Below are 16,516 nucleotides of genomic sequence, written 5' to 3' on the forward strand. Positions count from 1 at the left end.
TCATTTATTGCTTTTCTTTGGGGTATATTAATGGGAGAGACCTCTTAAGATGCAGAATTAACCTATTACACAAGGGCAACTTTTAATTACCATAATTTAATAAACATAATTCAGTCCTCTAACAAAAAATGCTAAAAATTGCCATTAAAAGACTATCTCAGAATGTGACAGTGAAATTATTCAGGGTTTTATACTTTCAAAACATCATCCTGACATTTGTCCATAGTCAGCTCCTATGGAGTACATCCTCATATAGACTTTTCAGACAGAGAATTACACCATGGAGTTAGTGATAGACACTGTATGGGTAAGGCAGTAAGGATGTGGAGATCATATGAGGAGAAATTATTCCCATTGAAAGCCCTAAATAGCTCAAGTCCACAGAAGTTTAGAGACACAAATTAAGGGATATCCATATAGCACTACCTAAGCACTCAAAGTGGCATTCAGGAATGTGTGAGTTATATAGATCCTCGTATCTTCCAGTGGAAGCAGGGAGAACATGGCAAGGCAGGAGCATATTTATTGAGAGAAGCAGGGTTCAAAATGGAAAAGAAAGAAAAGGCTGCAGTTTCATTTGCTTTCTTAGACCTTTCTTATGACCAAATGAAAAATATTCCCTTTATTTTGTAGAATTCCTCTCTAAGGAAGCACAATCAAAAATTGATTAACTTTAAGTACTTTCGTTGATGATAACAAGTCACTTTGGATACCCAAGATGAAAGCTTATCTGTAAAATATTTCTACCAGAACTTAAGATACTGAGTGACAGGGAAACAATGAAAACAATAAATTTGACCTGGATAATCACAAAGCAATGCATATGAGAAAAGTCATGTTACACTGTATGTACAAATATAATGATGGGCTTCAAGTTAACATTTCTGAGATATGGAAGTGAAATATTTCCATGAAAAGATAAATTCATTGTTCAGCTCTAACTAAAGTGAATGTTACTAGAAAAGAAATATCAGTTACACAGATTGGAAATATTTAATTTATGTACTATTTAGACAATGAGTTCTAAGGGAGGCTAATGGCATAAATGGCATATTGCAGAGTGTATGACCCTCAGTGAATATTTCAAATAAAGAAAGGTAACTGTTTTGTTTGTAGTAAATGAGTACGTAATTATTCCTTGAACTTGTTGCTTCATACATAAAATGCAATATTCACTGTAAAGATGGACAGCAATTCCAATGACAAGACTATTCCTTTTTAGAATAAATATCTTTAATAGGAGGGAACAAATGTTTTCTGATCCTGCAAGTAAGAAAATGAATCAGCTGCTAAAGCAAGGGGTAGAATTATTGCACTTCCATAGAATTACAGGGGTGATAAGGACAAATGAGCACCAAAGAGAAATTAATTATACTCATTATATTGTGCAGTGTAATTACATTAATAACACTCTACATGGACAGTAAAGGTATGCTGGTATGGGTGAAAAAAAATACCCATCTTTGGGTCTAAAATCAAAAACCATGCTATAAAATGGTATAAATTTATCTGGCAAAATATTTAAGAATTATCATCCTAGTGAAGCTACATGAAAGATTCACAAATTATATTCACTGTGTTCTTTCTTTGGTGGACTTTTATGATAATGGCTTATATTTGATTTTATTTTTTTTAAATACCTGTCTGTGAGCAGAGGATAAGGCTTTCATATTCGTAGAGACAGTGAGGAGATAAGACTGGGTGGAAAGTTCAGCTATTGTATGGTTGATGGAGGAGGAAAGAAATTAAATGTAGACCAGCATCAAATTTTACCCTAGGCAATTCAAACTCATACTCCAGAGTATTAAGTGCTGCCTACCCTCACTCTTTTTATTTGTACCTCTCTTTTGCTTCTCTATAGCAGTCTTTCCCAGCTCAGGCCCAGTGTGGGTAGCCCTTGATACTGGGATGGTGAGAGCAGTGGGACGTATTTCAGGCAGATACTTTCTTGCCCAGCATGACAGCTATTCTGCACCGATCAGTTGTTGCAGCTCAGAGTGTCATGCCAAACCATCTTGTGCTGGGTAGCTCTGACAGGTCTATAAGCAGCATCTCTATTTCTTCTGACCAGTGCAAACTACTGACCCAGGTGAAAAAGAGATCTCATGTAGGACAAGGAGGATCAGATGGGATGAAAAGAATGTCTGTGAGGTGATGGTTTCATTGGCCATGTTGAAATAATTAGGATTTCTACATCTCCTATGCCTAGTGTATTTATCTATCTAATGTCTCAACTTTACCCATTTCCTCCTGTAGCTGAAAACCAACATGGCCATTAATAAAGTCTTATATATAATTTGAACATAAATTCATTTTGTTGTTTTACATCTCAGTTATTGTCCCAACACTTTTGCTTTTCTTCACAATTGGTGTCCAAGGTGAATCTTGCAGTTAATCTTTCCCACATTTTTGCTTATTCTCATTTTTGGTGTCTTCCATGGTATAATTTTTTTTTTTAAACTAATGTCTCATTCCATGCTAAAATTTCAGCTTCTGACACTTACAAGGTGTTCATACCATCACTTATTTCTTATGTGGGAAATATTGGGTTCCTATATGCAGTGTTGAGTTCTTCTAAATTTTTTTTTAAAAGCCCCCCTCTCATTGTATGAGAGACCTCACAACAGAAAAGTTCCTTATAAAACTCTTCTTGGCCGTCTTGCTCTCTGCTGTTAAATCTCCAAGTGATGCATTTAGACAGCTGACAAGGGAGTCATTTTCCACCTCACTGATCAGCAAAAGTTCATCCTTTTCATGTGCACTTTCCTCACACTGTTTTACTCTGTGGCTTTAACCTCTCTGAGACGAGAATAGGGTCTCTGTCCTGCATATGAATAGCACTCAAAGCACAGACTGGGAAAACTTTCACAGTGTTGAGACAAAAAATTAAGATGGTCTTAGCAATAAAGACAAAAAATTGAACTTTGGGTTGTAGTCTCCATTCACACAAATCCAGGTTAAATTGTTGTTTGCCTTATGCTGTTGGCCTTCTCTCTGCAGTATGCCAGACCAACAACAGTATTTGTTGACAGTGGTTATCTTTAGTAATTCAGAAGTCTGGAGCAATGAAGTTTTTTGGAAAAGGTGAACAGACAACTTTTAGCAGAGTGAAAAATTGGGATGAGGCATTACTGTAGATTCTGGCTATGTCCCCATCCAGTATTCTCCACCAGGACAGAAATTAGACATAAATTTTGAGCATACAAGGACAGCACAATAATGGGAAAAGCCATAATCAGAAGTATTTCTGAAGCCAAAATATATTTTGATTCAATTGCATGAAAAAAAAAGAGAAAGAAAATCTGGAAGAGAAAATGGTCATGTGAAAATGTGACAAAACTACAGTTTACTTGAGTGTATCATATCCTCTCAGCTTCTATGGCATTTGGTTCTTTACCATGTTTTCAAAGATCATCCTCTAGACCTGATTCATAAAATGTAGGACCATTAACAGATCTTAAAACTTATGTGTCAGGTTAAAAAGGAAAGTGGCTCTGTTATGCTACTTCATTATTTTTCTGCTACTAACTTTATCATCCCTGCATCTAAAAATCATGATGGAGTATAGTTACAAACACGTGTAGAGGGGTGGTTTAAAAAAGTTGGGTGCATTTCCAGCTACTTAGAGCATGCTGTGCATCAAAAAAGAGCCAAACAGAAAGAAGGGATCCATGCCACAAATGTCTCAAAGAATAATTGTTTCCAGAAAAAAAAAAAAAAATCTAAGCCATTTGATTTCTGGGAAAGAAGAACTATGGGTCTTTGTCCCTTTAATCATTTCATTATTTCTTTTTTTTCCCTCATAAATATTTTAACTTGTCATATTAATCTCTGTTTTGCATCTTTGTGACATCTGTGGATCTTCTCTAAGACAGGGACGTGATCACTTTTCAATGCCATAGAAATAACTTTTCTTTGTTTTTTCAAAGGTGAAGCTCTTGATTTAGCACATTAGATTTGAGTTTAAAAATTTTATTAAATAACCCAAATTAGGTCTTCTCATTGGAATTTAGACGGCGTAAAAAGTAATTTTCAGAAAAAAAAATCACAAATACTTGAATTCTTTTCAGTCCCTTGAAGAAAGAAATGAGAAAATTTTTTTAGACTGAGAAGTTAGCAAACCAGAGTGGAAAAATCAAAGCGAGACTAATGACAAATGCTTTTCTTGGAGACTGATTGCCTGCTCTGAGCCTCATCCTCTCCTCTGCTGAAGTGTTTTGGCCAATAATATTTCTGTGAAGTATGTTACTCACAGAGATCTAAACATATCCTTCTCACCATTCAAACCACTACGATTTTCAGAATGATTATTGCTTCCAACATGGATTAGAAGGAGACTTGAAAACTTTGCTCTTACCGAAAGAACATGATTGTAGAAAGTTAGAAAACCAATCCAGTTAACCACAAATACAGAGTACAGGACAACCTCCTAGCTGGGACTATAGATGAAGTAAGTACTTCTAAATGCTGTGGGTTGGTCTGCTTAGAGCATCAGAAGACACTGCATACCTTTGGTGCAGTAATACACTGAACATATTGAAAGAATAAAGAAAACTCCTTTGGATACAAGGCAGCTCTTTACTATTTGATGAGGAATCCCAGGGCAAAGTTTTCCTGCTATTCTGTAGTGGGAAAAGTGCTGGGCATAGAAGCAAAGGGGCTCATGAAGCCCACATTGAGGGAAAGGGTAGAGATAATATTTAATCTGAAGGGATTATCTCAAATGGTCAATTAATCTCAAGAATTGTGATTTGAGCATAGTAATCAATGTGTGTTGTCAATTACTCTGTGTCTGACTGTAAAACCCTCCTGGATACTAGGTTCTTTGTAAAGCAATCCCATGAACTTTCAATAAAAGAGAAGAGATAGCAAATGGATAGCAAATATTACCAATACAATTTGATTTTAAATAAAAAATATATAGCAGTTGTGCCCTGAAGTCTTCCCAAATATTTAAGGCTGATATATCACCAGCTAAATTTATTCATTATACCCCTTGGATTTATGGTGTTATGCTTTAAAGCATTTTTTCTCCTGTTAGACTTTTTTATTATCCTCTTTGCATACTTGCAGATGTTTTCTGCTGTTCACACTATGTACATGGTGTATTTTTGTTCACACCTTATTCAGCTGAAGAATAAATGGCTGAATAAAATTTACCTCACGAAAATGAAATGCTGTAAAATACTAAACCCACGAGTTTGAAGTACTCAATGGAAGAGTATTTCAAGTTCACCAGTAGATTAAATATACCTATTAAATAAGTGACTTCTTAATAAACTTAAATAACCCCTCCTGTAAAATAGTTTATTTTTATGTTCTTTATTCCACCAAAACTGCATTGCAGTTTTCCAGTCTTTATATTTACATTATTTGCAATTCTTTCCATAAGTGCCGGTACAAATGTAACTGATGAAAATCCAGAATAGTCATACAAATGTTCCTGAAAGCAAGGTGCATTTCTGAGCAAGTTTTTTCTGATGCACAATAATACATATGTATATATTAACAAAGCTTCATAATATAAAATATCTTCCATGGCAAGTAAAACTTCCCCACTTACAGCTTATTCAGATTTCAGTTACACAGACTTCTGCATTTCAAGTTAGTGCAAATAATGAGAGTAAGAGCCTGAGCAGAACAATGTAAATACAACGGAACAAGAGAAACAGCAAAATTTTACCAACTCCCTGCAAACGGTTATAACATTTAATCAGTATATCATTAGTATTCTTCATATACAATGTATTTAAATAATTGGCTTGTCTGAACTATAGGCAACAAATTTACAAAATAAAATAATGTTTCACACAAATATGGAATGTTGGACAAATATATGAAAATAAAACGCATCTAGTAACAAAACATTGTAAATCAAAAAGATCAAAGATGTCTTCTCCATTTTTGAAGATTTCAAGGCACTTTCTTGGCAAATCAGAATTCTCTCCTTGGTAGAAAGTCTGCAAGAGAAAAGGACATGCCATTTTATAACTAGTTTCAAATCAGAGAAGCAGACCGCTTAGCAAAATTCTGCTCATAAACCACAGCTTCCTGCAGATTGCATAAATCATAAGATTAACTTCAAATGCCAGTGGGTCTTGCCCTCCTGTGAACGCTAATGAGTTTTGCCGTGGCAAATCCTCAGCATCAGTGCCAAGAGGTTTAACACGCAGAGGTCTGCACTGCTGCACCTGCAGGGAAGCTCCCCATGCACATAGCCACGTGCAGTTCTACATTCTGGGTTTCATCAAATCCTTTACTTCCCTTTGCAGGGATCTGACTCAGGAAATGAAAATAAGCCCACCCAAACCTCTAAGAGCCGTAAGGGCAGCATGTGCTCGGTATCCCTGCCAGGAGTCACCCCAGCGGCTGCCCGGGGTGCGGCGTCTCTCCATGGTGCTGAAGCATCCCGCCGCGGCTTGCGCGACCAGATCCCGCGGGCAGACGGCTAGCTTGCCCCAAGAAAAAGTTCATTTCGAGGAAGGAAAGACCACGTCTTCTATGAATAGCCGGATATTTACAGATGAGGAAGGAAAATATTTGCATAATAGCACCGCAGCTCTTTTTTTTTAATGAGGAAAAGACAGCCTATTTTAGTACTGGCAGGAAAAGGCTTAAAAAGAGCTTTCAGTTCTTCAAATGAGAGAGCCTCCTTCTTCAAGGCAAACAAGAATCTCCAAGACTCTGTCAGATGTTAAATTGAAGGAAAATTTTCTTCCAAGCAACAGGATGTATGGCCACGTCCTCTCTACACTAGTGCGAGGGTGGTGAGGAAAACAGATCCCGTGTGCCAAAAGATGAAGTAGAAGCAATCAGAGAATCATGTTAGAAATGCAATGACATTGAGGAATGAATGTATGTAACTCCTTTGTTGCACTCCCAACTGACAAGAAAGAGAGAGAAACACCTGCCACACTTCACCCTTCTCAAGAAAATGGTTCTAGTCCAAGAATCAGTGGATATGAGTAAATATGGATATTTGAGGATGTCTTATTTATGATGGAAACTGTCCGCTGTACGTAGTGGAGGAATGGAGTGAGGGAGCACAGAAACAGCTGGGAAACTCTCAGATCATGGCTTTACTTTTTCCTATAATGTTTTCTCTATTCTTAACAAAGTAGAGAGAAAGCCAGCCTAGATACGACTTTAAGTGAATGCAGTGCACACGAGCTGCTAGCAATGCTTACCATTTAAAACCTTTCTTCCCTATTTTTCATGTCTTCCAATGTATTTTTGGCAGACAAATTAAAACACCTGGCTTTGCAAATCATAGCAACTTTTGATCCTTTTGTGTTTTAAAGATGGAAATAGGATGAGATAGATGCTTCTGTACTGTGGATATGTAGGCAGATCTTTGACTCATTCTCTTAAAAGAAAAAGAAAAAAAAATTGGAACACCAGAAATCTCTCTGAATGGCCTGATACATGAATCCAGAGATGTAAATGGATACAGATAAAGGAAAAACAGAGACGAAAAAGGTAAAACTGCAGAAAGTAAGAGAGTGGGATGTTTGAGAAAGCTGAGATTTAAAAGAAAATATTAAAAAGCAAACAGGAATTAAAGAAACCCCCCCCTTTTTTTTTTCTTTAATTAGGGTATTCAGAAAAGGGTTCCTGCCTTGAGTAATGAAAAGGAGATACAGGCAAAGTAATGAGATGCCTAATCAGTCTCAGGTTTTCTGTCCTTGGTATATCCAAAACCATCGGCAACACCTGGAAATCAAGAGGCCAAATGGACTGAAAATTGTTAAGAAGAAAGGAAGAGAAATAAATTATGTCATTTCTTCTCATAATTGAAATATTGCCATATCCTTTAAAGCACAGCCACTGAAATGAATCCCACCTCCACGGAGAAATCAAATCAGCTAACACTGACTCATATCCTACTCTTTTCTTATTTTTGATTAGTATGAATTAAAGCCTTGATGCAGGAAGAAGTGACATACACAACTCCCCCAAGCTCCAAGCTTGCAGTATTTGTCAGGAGGAGGTGGTGAAAGGAAACCATCTTTAAAGAAATTTAAATAAATAAAATTCACTGAACTTATACATTTTAGTGATTAATAATAACAATCGGTGTGTGTATTTGCAATTAATCTTTGAAAGTATAACCATCATATTATTATTCAAACAACAGGGGAAAACAGCTCACTTGGAGATGTTACTTTTATCAGTGACAATGCTGTGTAATTAACATTTGACATGCTATTCATAAACAAGAATGGACTGGTTTCTTCCTCAGACTACTTAGTGAAACCTTTAGCTTTCCACATCTTTATGTTCAGTTTCCTTCCATCATAATGAAGTGGTTATTAACTTTTCAGAAATTCTCAGAAGACAATATGGTAATGAAAAGGAGTCTCAGAAATTAATTGAGAGGTGATCTATGAAGATTGCATTGGTAGACCTGAGACCAAGACATTCTGTTTCTTCCATGGATTAACAACAAAGTCCTCTACAGAATGGCCTGAAATAAATGTGCTGATGATGTCCTTGGGCATTTTTCTTTCACCAAGCAGACTCCCTCATGAAATTTTGAACAGCAAGAGGCCACCCAGTGCATAATTATGGACTGCAGTGCCACAAGTGACTTGTAGGAAATTAGAGCGGGGCTTGTCAGAGGTAATTTTGCTTCTCTGTATCTCCAGGAGGAGCCAGTCAGTTCTGAAATGTCAAAGCTGCATGTTGATACACTCTGATAATACCATATTTTTGTATGCACACCTGATAACAAGGTACAAGTGTGAAGTAAACCACTAGACCATTCAACAAATAAGAAAATGAGTGGGGAAAATGATACTTACATAGCAAACATCCTAGGACTGTGTACACAAAGGGCTCATTGCTAATCTCGTTAGCAATCTTGCACACCTTTTGTAATCTATAAAACAGAATTACCCACAGCAATAATGAATCTCAGTTGCCAGATATCCTTAAAAAAACTGCATAAAATTAAATGTAAAGTTTGTACTTGAATTTCAGACACTCTACACAGTGAAACTGTTATCTGATGGAAATTCACAAAATTATGTGTGCAAGATGCAATATTAGATTGTACCTTAGCATAATCAGTGCTCTGGAGGAAAAGTACAAGTGATGGAAGGAACTAAATTTCTTCCAGGAAGTTTCCTACTGGGATGTGGAAGACCAGGAATTTAACTCATTAGCTGGGAGGCTATTCTAACTATAACTATAACATAGTCAGAAGTCAGGCTGTTTCAAACATTTTATTGTTCCATTTAGTATTGATATCGATTTAATTTTATATTTTTCACATTTAAGTAAAATTCCTAATCATCAGATTAAAGATACTAACCTCCCACTTCCAATCCCCCTGTTGTGTGCCCTTGGTTCAAATGACCACTTGGTTCAAGTGAACACTGAGTCACTGCCATCCTTTCTGATATTTACTACAAGAAATTCATAGGTGCTAATTTTTTCTCTTGATTGATAAGTATTTTAATAAAACAATATAAATTGTGCCAAACAGTAAGAAAGTTATTTCTACCTGGGTTTCAGTTCCTTAGAAAATATTTGTACAGTGTATACCCATGTCAGAAGGAGAGGAAATAACTCATCCTCAGACATCTCATGATGACTAAGGTGTCCCTGACGGAAAACAACAAACCCCTCTAAAGACACATGGAAAGATCTTGGCCATGATCAGCCTGAGCGATCGATAAGGTAGAGACAAATCTGAAGATTTGGCTTTCACTTTTAGAACAGAACATTTCACGTGAATGTAACTCATTGTCTGCTTTGGGTTTGCTTGATGCAAGGGGGGGACAAAATTCTGCTGTGTTTTGAATCACCCTCTTTATTTTACAATTTGCTTTGATAGTTGAACTAAAAAATAAGTTCTTCACACCATTCAAATTCACAGTCTTCTTTTTAATTCTAAGAAAAACTATTTAATTAGAAGGAAAATATTACTGTGTCTCTTTAGAAATAAAGTGAAACACTCAGGCAATACATGAGTCCAAATAATATTCACATGCTCTGGATCCATGTGCCAAGGCATACAACATGCAACATGGCATTTTTGTTGCACAGCATGTAATAGAAATATGCCTTGCCTACTCCTGTGTCTACTTAGAAAGCTGAATGTATATCTTTTGAGGATCAGCCATGGATTCCTAAATTCCAGCTTCTGGTAAGTGTAAAGGCAAATGGAGATGAGGGCTGCTCCATCTCCTTTCAAACACTAAATCTTCTGATGCGCTGAGCTATGGTGAGAGAGCATCTCAGCTGCTCACAAACAGCACTTCTAAGTGATGCAGTCAAAAAGTGCCATTGTTTTTTCACATTAAACTTTGAAAAGCTTCCAAAGCACTAAACGTTGCCCACAGTTTGTGCTTACACATCCATAATGAGATTCACCTTCTCTAATTAAAACACACTGCTTATTTTCGACTGACTTTAATTCGATTGTCCATTGCACTAGAGAATGCTGAAGTAACTTCTACTTAAAGAATTTCCATTTTGGTTTTAGGTTTTTGTTTGCTTTTTTATCCACTCTATCCAAGAAAACTTCTATTTTTCAGTGTCTCTGACTGTGGGAATCCAGGGCTTCCCTCTGGCTGCCCTGGAAGGCCTGGGACCCTGGCAGGGGGTCAGGAACCCCCCTGTACAGAGCCCCCAGAGACGCTGTCTCTGATCTGTCCATGGAAAAGAGTTTTCAATCTTATAGGATGAATTACAATCTCGGAATGTTTGATATGAGTAATAATTAAGTGTGGCACGGGTGTAAAAGTAAAATTTTAGGATTCTAGATTAGGGGTTCAAAGGGGACAAGATGGAGGAAATTGGGTGTGTCTTGTCTTTTTTCTCCTTCTTCATGCCCTCCATGTTTCACTGTAGTGTTGGCATTTTTCTATTGGTTTAGGCTGGGGACACACTGTTCAACGTAGATGATAGATCTTGGCACATTATTGTAAATATAGCACAGGTAGTTTCTGGCATATAAAGTCTGTAACATCCAAAGAAGGTTGTTTGATGAGAACTGAAAGTATCAATAACAGAATGATGAATCAAATTATTTTATGTTTTTTAACAATGGGCATGTAATAGAAAATTATACTCATAATCTGAAATATATTAAACCCCAAAGATACAACTCTACTATTAAGCATTAAGAGAAGGTAAAGAATGGTTCAGATTTTATCTTGCACAAGGAAAGCTAAAGAGAGCAAGAAGGAGAATATCTGCCCTCTGCATAAGCATGCCCTACTGATTTTTTTCAGTGTAGTTTTCATTTCATTTATTTCAGTATCACTTTGAAGGAACTCCATGATGCTCAGCTGACAGCAAGTGCATTAACAGAAAATCTTTATATATTAGAAGACCTTGGGTATGTTGTTTAATGTAGTGCTAAAGAGCAACTATTTAAAAAAGGACCAGGACATCAAACACTTAATAGAAAAGTTGTGTTGCTTTCAAGCAAGTATCACAGCTAGCATTAGAAGGTACTTTGCTACTTACAGGTTGGTGTTGAGCAGTCCCTTGTGTTGTGATACAGTCGATGAAAGTGCTTGCTACACTCTGAGGAAAATGTGACTGGCCCTGTTTGAAAGTAAGGAGTTAACAAGAGTGTCACTGCTCTGCAGCTTCAATGAATGACAACAACACATAGCACTAAGTCCATTTTTTCTTGGCTAAAATTGCATTTAGTCTTTTACTAAACCTTAAAAAACTATAATGCAACGCAAGTATAATAATGCTAGTGAAATAACAGAAAAAAAATCTGTTGCTGTGCCTTTATGCTCATAATATTAAAAATAAAAGAAAAATTACACATTAAAATGAGGGGTTGGTTTGGCCTTGAAATTCCAGTAATTCAAAATTAGCAGTAAAATTTCTTATATGGTGGAAAATAGAATGGCAATTACAATAGAATTTCATTTGTTCAATAGTTGTCTGTAGTTTAATATAGCAGGAATAATGCACTTGGACTGAGGATGCTATTTGTAAAGACAAAAGCAACATTTAAAGAAAATATGAGTTTCTAACCCCTGGAAAGATGAAGTACTTTAATGTACTAATGCTTTTAATTTGCACATAGATGGTTTATAAAATTCTTAATATACAGTGTGGGTGTTGAAGGAAAAAAAATGACAGCTGAATAACATCTAGGAACCTGATCTCCTGATAAAATAACCCTAGTAAAAAAGCATACAATGTGCAGAATGCAGGTGTGTTCCATCTTTGGCAAGGCAAATCCCTGCATGTCCAGGGTGCAGTGTGCTGTTCTCTTCTTTGGAATACAGTGCCATTGGTTTACATTAATATTTGATAAAAAGGTCTCCCTGCTTATGGCCAGGGGGTTGGAACTAGATGATCTTTAAGGTTCCTTACAATCCAAACCATTCTATGGTTTTATTTTTCTATAAAACATGGCTCAACTGTAAGAAGTTGCCAAAGACCCCTTCCAAAATCACTGATGGCCCCAGGAAAGTATTACTTGTGACATTCAAGTTGAAAAGGAGAGAAAAAATGCAATATTTGCATACCATAACCTGCTTAGCAAGACTGTCACTGACAGCTGGGGATGAGTATCCTGTGGTTTGGACTGAAAACATTGACATAAACTGATGTTAAGTGAATAGGACTAAATTTAAATCTAAATTTAGTTCAAATAGGAACTCTGAATAAGAATAGCTTGCTTCAAGCAACACTACAAAATTATTAACATGAAGCAGACTTTGTTGGCCAACTTTCCTTTCAGAGGAAGCTAGGAAACAAGCAATACTTGTTTCATAACTTTAAAGATGGTTTATGGGCCTGGTAAAATATATCAAGCTAATTCTCTCTGGATAGTGAAGCCAAACTGCCATGAGCTCCAGAGAAGATTCCTCTCTATGACAGTGAACAGACTTGAAGATCAGATTTATTTTACAGTAGTACATGGATTTCAGTAGATTTTTTTCAGCCACAAATAAGCTTTTCAACAAACTGAAAGAGCAGCCTTTGCAAGTCTGAACTGGAATATTGTTGCCATATTTTTTTATCTGAGTGAGTAATTAAGCTCAAGGAAAACTATGTAATTTGAAATTATCCAGCATATATGGAGACAACACTGGCTTTTGTCACTAAATAAATTCCATGTCCCTTCAGATAATATATGATTTTTTAGCTCTCTTCCCTGTCGTCAAAAATAGGCTGTTAATTTTATTGTGCCTTACAAAACACTCTGTGTCAGCTGGCTTTCCGAGCTAAATTGATAGATTACTTTATGACTCACAAGAATATTTATGATTTTTCCTATATTCAAGGACTGTTACATATGGTTTTTATTTGGATTTAAAATGTGTCTATTATTCCTGGCATATGATAATTGTGCAATAGCTTTCCTAGCCCTGAAACTGTAAAGATAATATTGATTTCAGCTTCTCTCTTTTTTTTTTTCACAACTTCATTAGTTTAGGATGTCCTAATTCTGAACTAGTGAGAACTGTAATCATACAGTTAAATTAACGAAGGCTGCTAGAAGATTATGATTAGAACAGAAGGACAAAACCCAAAGCTCCACTGTATTTCAAGAAAATGCCTTTGATTACAGGGTCTAATAAATCTACGAAAAATAAAATAAAATATAAAATTAAAAAATGCAGAAACCTCCATCACTGAAGATCTTAAGATAGATTAAAAAATTAGTGAAAGAAAGAGAGGAAGAACGAGAAAGAAAGAGAAAGAGAAGGGAAGGGAAAAAAGGAAGAAAAAGAAACCAAAAGACAATGAAAGAAAAAGAAAGAAAAGAAAGGAAAGGAAAGAAAGGAAAGGAAAGCAAGAAAGGAAAGAAAGGAAAGAAAGGAAAGAAAGGAAAGGAAAGAAAGAAAGAAAGAAAAGAAAGAAAGAAAGAAAGAAAGAAAGAAAGAAAGAAAGAAAGAAAGAAAGAAAGAAAGAAAGAAAGAAAGAAAGAAAGAAAGAAAGAAAGAAAGAAAGAAAGAAAGAAAGAAAGAAAGAAAGAAAGAAAGAAAGAAAGAAAGAAAGAAAGAAAGAAAGAAAGAAAGAAAGAAAGAAAGAAAGAAAGAAAGAAAGAAAGAAAGAAAGAAAGAAAGAAAGAAAGAAAGAAAGAAAGAAAGAAAGAAAGAAAGAAAGAAAGAAAGAAAGAAAGAAAGAAAGAAAGAAAGAAAGAAAGAAAGAAAGAAAGAAAGAAAGAAAGAAAAGAAAGCTTACCGTTGGCAGAAATTCTGAGCCAACAAATAAACTTCGGTATTTTGGAATGATCCTGCGTTCCTCATTCATTCCAGCTAATCTTACTCAAGTAATTTCAGCAATTTTGATGGCAACTACTCATGCAGAAAAGGATTATTAATTTAATGGATAGGTCTAGAGACAGGTTTTCAAGAGGGTTTTTTTCCCTCTTTTTCTTTTCTATGATTTACCACTCTCACAATAACTTCTGTAAAACTCGTGGTTGTTTTTCCCTGGTTTTGAGTAATGAAACTCATTCTGTATTCATTACTTAGCTTCCCCAGATTCTTATGTTGATCTTTTTATGGTAACTGAGGAATTTCCAAAGCTAAAAATGAAAAGGAAATTGATTAAGTACTAACATAAACAAATCTCTCTTGTCTGTCCTTCCCAGGAGAGGAATATTCAGTGTTGCACTGTCACATAGCATAGTTTGAAGCTCTATGTTAATTTCTTTTTCATATGGACTGAAAATGATCAGGTTCACAATTACTCTTGTTTACTGCAAGGGTGAAGGGCCAGCTGGCCCTGGCACATTTCCTGTAGATTCCCTTGGGTTTCAGTGAGCGACTGGCAGAAAGATCCTGAAAGTTGTGCTTATCCCAAGGGCTGGAATACACTTCCCCAGTGCAAAAGAGATAACAAATACTTTCCTTTATTGTTAAGCACTGCCTGAAATTTCCAGCAAAGAGGATATGCATCATTATTTCCAATTATCTTTTTCATGCTCTGATGTCCAACCATTTCTCTATCTTTTAGTTTCAATACTTCAAATAACCCTGAAAATCACCATGAGATTTGCAATGTCATACTTTGAGACCTTCACTTTTCTGAGTTACAGAAAGCTGGAACTGGAGAGCAAAGAATAAGTGCAAGCACCTCGTCATTAGCAACTTTTAATGCATATATTCAGAGGGTACAATATTTTTCTCAGTTGTTACAATACAGTCCCAAAGTTAAGTGCATTATACAGCTTCTCAGTTTTCAAGTACTTGGTTGTAATCATCATAAAATTTTATACTTGAAACAGCAAGTTATTTTTATTTTTCATTTACACTAATTGAATTTTTCCTTGTTCTGTTTCCACTATAAAAATAAGTATCCACACATAGACATCATGACACAGATGCAAAAAATCTTCCCTGATTTGGTGAAAACTTACTTGGCCACAAAGGCATCTTTCTTAAAAATATGTGCAGTCCAATGAGAAGTTCTAAAATTAGTGAATGTGAAAATAAACATGGAAAGCACAATAGGAGGATAAAAGTTTAACAATGACTTTTAAATAATGTTTTAACTTACCATATTTTGAAAGTTATTTTAGACCACATTTAACTTCAGAAATGTTAGGCTCAGAAATGCTGAGCCTCAAAAAAATTAGTGGTGTGACATTTATAGCTACTTAGACTATGCACATGTGGGAAAACACAAGCAGCTGCCTTACCTGTAAAATGTTTTATGAACTTGTCTTTTAGACTGGAATCTCTTGGAAAAATTTCTGAGGAGAGAAGAAAAAAAATCATATTTATGTAGCCTAGGAATTACAGTAAAAGCTCTGAAAGCATAATATGCCAAGATGTCTGATGTACAGAAACCAAATAGATTCCCAAATTAACTAGTATTAATTTTCATAGTTGTGGGGGTGTGGGTATGTAAACAACATTGTGAAGTATTTCGGGTACTTCCCAGATGAATACTAAATGGTCATCCTACAACACACAATCATTTTCTGAACTAATTTCTGCACATCCTAGGTCTGAGTGGGGCTGTAAGCACAGAAAGACTGCAAATAATATAAATTATCATACTTACAAGTATGTAAGTACCTGAAGAAATTATGTAAAATACTTAGATAAATACAAACTAAATATTAGTTTTTGAATTTTGAAATAACAAGTACCTGAGGAGAAAATTCTCCTACAAATCACCTAAAATAAACATGGGCCACGCACATTTTCATTTCAATATTAGTGAAAAAAAATGGTCCTCCTCTCCTGTGAAAACTGCTGTGAATTTTAAAATATTCCATTTCCATTTATGGCATTTTTTTCCCAGAAAGTAAAAGTGAGTAGAAGCCTCAGAACACACAAAATCACAAAGAACAGCAAATGCAACTAACACAAAAATATAAAGTTCCGTTTTCTTTTTTTCCTCTTTTTTTTTTCAATGGGAGGCTGCCTCTGGCTGTCAGCAGAAACTTTTGATGCGAGTAAATATCCTCAGAACCAATAGATCTCCCCCCAGCCTCATGAACTTTCCACTGAAAAAACTATTTCAAAATTTTTGGGTACCCGCAGTTATTACTGGAGACAGTAACAAGCCA

At 35.7% G+C, this 16,516-nt stretch overlaps 1 protein-coding gene across 2 annotated transcripts in view; it reads right to left on the minus strand.

Moving 5' to 3' along the window:
- Positions 1-5,290: 5,290 nt before the first annotated feature.
- The window catches only part of ALKAL1 (ALK and LTK ligand 1), a 37,230-nt gene continuing 26,004 nt past the window's right edge, over positions 5,291-16,516 (minus strand). Inside the window, exons 3-6 of one of the 2 annotated variants that reach the window (XM_030266199.4) lie at positions 15,638-15,691; positions 11,482-11,562; positions 8,805-8,881; positions 5,291-5,960 (exon numbers count right to left, since the gene is read on the minus strand). In XM_030266199.4, the coding sequence (XP_030122059.4) occupies positions 8,817-8,881; positions 11,482-11,562; positions 15,638-15,691 (200 nt within the window). In that variant the 3' untranslated portion in view covers positions 5,291-5,960; positions 8,805-8,816. The remainder of the gene's footprint in view (positions 5,961-8,804; positions 8,882-11,481; positions 11,563-15,637; positions 15,692-16,516) is intronic. The other variant, XM_032746969.3, reaches the window with a different exon arrangement.

This window comes from Taeniopygia guttata, chromosome 2 (assembly GCF_048771995.1).
Source record: "Taeniopygia guttata chromosome 2, bTaeGut7.mat, whole genome shotgun sequence".
Taxonomy (NCBI): Eukaryota; Metazoa; Chordata; class Aves; order Passeriformes; family Estrildidae; genus Taeniopygia; species Taeniopygia guttata.